The 5,297-nt window shown below is 43.7% G+C and overlaps 1 protein-coding gene across 1 annotated transcript; it reads left to right on the forward strand.

Annotated features, from left to right (window-relative positions):
- Positions 1 to 212: 212 nt before the first annotated feature.
- Positions 213 to 4,521, forward strand: LOC131183013 (uncharacterized). The gene is made up of 3 exons (XM_058152669.1): positions 213 to 758; positions 819 to 1,777; positions 4,296 to 4,521. The coding sequence occupies exons 1-3, from the start codon at positions 213 to 215 to the stop codon at positions 4,519 to 4,521; spliced, it is 1,731 nt and encodes a 576-aa protein (XP_058008652.1).
- Positions 4,522 to 5,297: the final 776 nt, after the last annotated feature.

A 5,297-nucleotide genomic window follows, 5' to 3' on the forward strand; every position in this document is an offset into this window, starting at 1 on the left:
CTGATAATTGTAGAGCTCTTAGGGGAAGAATACAGGCCCTGATCAGAAATGGGTGATTGAAGATTGAAGGAAATAGTTCTCTCCCCAATGTCACTTCAAACCCATTGCCCAATCATGGTACGGTCAATGGCATAAATATGATAGACTCCGAAGAAGAAAGGTCAACCATAGAGGTAAATCAATTGATTCCTCACTTTGAGGAAATTTTTGTAATGGCAGTGAGGGAAGGTTACCTCTGCCCTCAAACACCAGGGTATGAAGATGATACAGGATGCCCCTATCACAGAGGAGCGGCTAACCACGAGCTGCAAAACTGTGAGGAGTTCAAACAAGAAGTCCGAAGGATACTGTCACTCAAAACTTTGAGATGTCAGCAAAGATTGAGGTTGGAAGGTGAAGTGAACACAATCAGGTTCGGCCAGAATGCCTCCACTCCCCATCCCAGATTAACCTTTTCTGCCCCCAGCACACCAACACCACCACCACCAATAACAGTCATCCGAACCCCGCCTCAACTCCCAGTCACCAACACCCACGCAATACCTTGGAATTACAATCTCCAAGTATTTACTCAAAGCGCATCCGGCAGCACTCCAACTCCTACCCTCAACCAGGCTCAAGTTCAATCAATCACTCCTCCCAGTCCGTGCTTTGCTCCTCATGAGCATTTTAAAATGACTTACACTGTACCATCCAATAATGCTACTCCCCAATCAAACCCAGAAATAACCAGTAACTCCTCCCCGCCAGAGCAAGAGGTAGAATTTATAACCCGAAGTGGGAGATGTTACGAGAATGAAGAAAGGGAAAAGAAGAAGGGGAAAGCAAAAATAGGAGAGTCACAAGAGAACGCGGAGGAGGAGGTTGAGAAAGTTGAGAAAGGAGAACCTACTGAACCAAGTGGAGAAGAGGAGCTGTTGCTTCAAATAATGAAGCAAAGTGAATACGATGTTGTTGAACAACTGAGGAAGACGCCTGCCCGAATTTCGTTGTTGTCACTGATTCTGAGCTCGGAAGTGCATCACCAAGCCCTACAAAAGATTCTGGATCATGCCTTTGTCAACCCCGATATCACACTGGGGCAATTTGAGAAAATAGTTGGGCAAATACAAGCATCCAATTTCATCACTTTCTCGGAAGAAGAGATAGACCCGGCTGGCTTGAAGCACACTAAAGCTTTGCACGTGACAGCCAAATGTAAAGGGTGCATAGTTGCCAAAGTCTTGATTGATAACGGATCTGCTCTTAATGTCTTACCCAATGCCACCTTAGCCAAACTACCAATTGACTCATCAAATATCTGCCAGAGTGCTATGGTGGCAAGAGCCCTTGATGGTACCAAGAGAGAGGTACTTGGAGACATCGATTTGCCACTCCAAATTGGGGCATGCGCTTTCAATGTCACATTCCAGGTGATAGACATTGAACCTGCATACACCATGCTGCTAGGGAGACCCTGGATCCAATCAGCAAATGCCGTACCTTTGACCCTGTACCAGAGAATTAAATACATCATGGGCGGCAGGATCATCACAGTAAGAGGGGAAGAAGCCATGCTGGTCACTAAGCCGCAATCAGTCCCTTACGTGGAAACAACTGAAAAGTCCTTGGAAAGTTCTTTCCAGGCACTAGAGTTGCAAGAAGCTACTGTGAGAGAAGAAGGGGCTATGACTATGGTTGCAAAGGTAATGCTTAAGAGCAGATACGAAAAGGGCAAGGGATTGGGCACTACTTTACAGGGTATTGTTGAACCCATACCAACTATTCAGAAGATTGGGCACTTCGGCCTAGGATATGAGGAGGATGCACTCATGGATGGGCGATTCTGGATGAGGAACACGCTCCGAGATCAAAGGTTTGACCAGAGAATCAGGAAAATGAAAGTTGTCCTGAAAATCACAGATGTTTTCACCAAATCGGCCATTGAGAATCTGGAGGAAGGTGAAGAATTTCCCGAAGAGCCATCCATTGACGTCATATAACTAGACTCCCTATATGAAGCCCTGATCTCCCCAATGGCTGAGGGGCAAGAGTTGGATAATTAGGAAGCAGAAGACCTTCCTGTGCTCAATCTCGATTAAAGTACATTTTGTTATCAACACTTGATCATTTTGTCCATGGTGACAAGTGGACTTAATGCTGTAAATGAACCCTTTTCTTATGATTAAAGTATTAATGCATTAACTAAGCGCATTTTGTGTCCAATTCTCTTTTTCTTTTGATAAGCCATTTTTTTTAATATACTCCACTTTCATTTCTCCAGGACCATTAACCAATTCACATATAATAATTCAATTGACTCAGAAGTTCCTTATGTTAACTTTGAAACTCCCATATAACTGCCATTGCTTCAAGTGATTCTGAAGATGAACCTATAGAAGTATGGGGTGAAGGAGACAAACCTTCCCTGGTGCCTTGCAGGGACAAAACGCACGCCATAAATCTAGGGACTGAAGAAATAAAGAGGGAACTTATGATTGTGGGAAGTGGAGAATTAGAAGATATGGTCAGTTTGCTCAAAGAATTCTTAGATGTATTTTCATGGAGCTACGATGATATGACTGGATTAGACCCTTAAATAGTGACACACAAGATTTCCCTAATTCTCGGGACGATTCCAGTAAAACAGAAGTTAAGAAGGATGAATCCCGACACCCTGCTCAAATTTAGGGATGAAGTCAAAAACAGTATGATGCTGGATTTCTAAAAGTGGTCAAGTACCCTCAGTCGATAGCTAATGTTGTCCCAGTAATGAAGAAGGACGGGAGAGTCAGGGTATGTGTTGATTACAGGGACTTCAATAAAGCGAGCTTGAAGGATGATTTCCCTCTCCCACACATAGACGTGTTAGTAGACAATGCTGCGGGATTGGGTAGATGTTCGTGCATTGACGGGGCATCCGGGTACAACCAAATCCCCATGGATGAAGAAGACAAAGAGAAAACTACTTTTATCACTCAGTGTGGGGTATTCTGTTATCGGGTCACGCCATTTGGGTTAAATAATGCTGGAGCTACCTACCAACGCGCTATGGTCACATTATTCCATGATAAGTTACACAAAGAAGTAGAGGTGTATGTGGATGATATGATCATCAAGTCCAGAGAGGGAGAAAGTCATGTACAAGTGCTGAGGAAAGTATTCGAAAGACTCAGGAAGTATCAGCTGAAATTGAACCCAGCCAAGTGTGTGTTTGGAGCTAGATCTGGAAAGCTATTGGGATTCATAGTGAGTGAGAAGGGAATAGAAGTGGATCCAGACAAAGTTAGAGCCATTCAAGGAATGCCATCCCCAAAGACAGAAAGGGAGGTGCGCAGTTTCCTGGGGAAGCTGAACTACATCTCGAGATTTATTTCTAACCTCACCGCTAAAGCTAAGCCCATCTTTAAGTTACTCAGAAAGAACAACACTACTCGATGGGACCAAGTTTGTCAGGAGGCTTTCAAGAAAATTAAACAGTACCTGTCAAATCCGCCAATATTGGTCCCTCCAGTAGCAGAAAGGCCGTTGATTCTGTACATGGCAGTTCAACAGAGCTCGATGGGGTGTGTTCTGGGGCAGCATGATGACACAGGTCAAAAGGAGAGGGCTATTTATTACTTGAGTAAGAAATTCAATGATTGCGAGACGAGGTACTCATTCCTAGAGAAAACTTGTTGCGCGTTGGCCTAGACAGCGAATCGGCTTAAACATTACATGTTGAATCATAAGACATAGCTCATCTCCCGGATGGATCCCATCAAGTATGTATTTGAAAGCCCATTCATGCCAGGGAGGATAGCAAAATGGCAAGTCATACTCTCTCAATATGACATTGTCTATATGATCAGAAAAGCGGTAAAAGGGAGCGTAATTGCTGATCTCCTAGCAGAAAATCGTATCCAAGATTATGAAGCCTTAGATTTCGAATTCCCTGATGAGCATGTTAATAAGGTCGGCGGCGAAGATAAGGAATCGGCTGATGTATGGGAAATGTATTTTGACGGAGCTGTCAATTTGTCTAGTAATGGGATCAGAGTTGTGTTGGTATCCCCTGATGGAAAACACTTCCCGATAGCTATCAAGTTAAGATTTGACTGCACAAATAACGTCGTAGAATACGAAGCCTGTGTGATGGGTTTACAGGCTGCCATCGAAATGAAAGTTAGAAAGTTAGAGGTGTATGGAGATTCGGCCTTGATCATTTATCAAGTCAAGGAAGAATGGCAAACCAAGGACCTGAAGCTGATCCCATATCAAAAATACCTACTAGAATTGATCAAGAAATTTGAAGAAATTTCTTTCACTCACTTCAGTCGGGACAAGAATCAATTAGCGGATGCCCTAGCCACTCTGGCTATCATGGCTCAAATGGAAGATGGGCAGATGACTCAGATATTGCAGATCAAAGCAAGGGGTGAGCCAGCTACTATTTCATGGTCGAGGAAGATATCGATGGCAAACCCTGGTACCATGATATTCAGGTCTACATCAAAACCAGGGAATACCCCCTGGGAGCAAGCAGAAACAAAAAGAGAATGATCAGGAGATTAGCTTTGGGATATTTCCCCAGCGGTGAAATTCTATACAAAAGGCACTCCACTAGCGAATTGTTGAGATGCGTAGATGCGAAAGAAGCAAGGAGGATCCTTTTTGAGACTCATGAGGGAAATTGCGCAACCCACGCTAATGGACATATGATGGCCAAGCAAATCATGAGACGGGGATACTTCTGGATTACTATGGAGAAAGACTACATCGAGTACTTTCGGAAGTGTCATAAATGTCAAATCTATGTGGATCCGATAAATGTTCTGCCTCATCAATTGTTCAATCTCGTCTCACCTTGCCTTTCGCAATGTGGGGCATCAACGTAATTGGTCCCATTAATCCCAAGGCATCCAATGGGCATAGGTTCATCTTGGTAAGCATTGATTACTTTTCTAAATGGGTTGAAGCGATGTCATATGCCCACATCACGCAGAATACATTCCTCAATTTTCTCCGAAAAAATGTCATCTGCCGACATGGCCTCCCCAGCGAAATCATCACTGACAATGCCAAGAATTTGAATGGTCCGAAGGTCCGAAGTTTATATGACCAGTACAAAATCTGACATCTCAATTCTTCGCCATATCGTCCCCAAATGAATGGAGCGGTAGAAGCCGCTAACAAAAACCTTAAGAAAATAATCCGGAAAATGACCGTCACCTATAGAGATTGGCATGATATGCTTCCCTTTGCCCTTCATGCTTATCTGACCTCCGTAAGAACATCAACTAGGGCAACTCCATACTCACTGGTTTACGGAATGGAGG

The sequence above is a fragment of the Hevea brasiliensis genome, chromosome 1, assembly GCF_030052815.1.
Source record: "Hevea brasiliensis isolate MT/VB/25A 57/8 chromosome 1, ASM3005281v1, whole genome shotgun sequence".
NCBI lineage: Eukaryota > Viridiplantae > Streptophyta > Magnoliopsida > Malpighiales > Euphorbiaceae > Hevea > Hevea brasiliensis.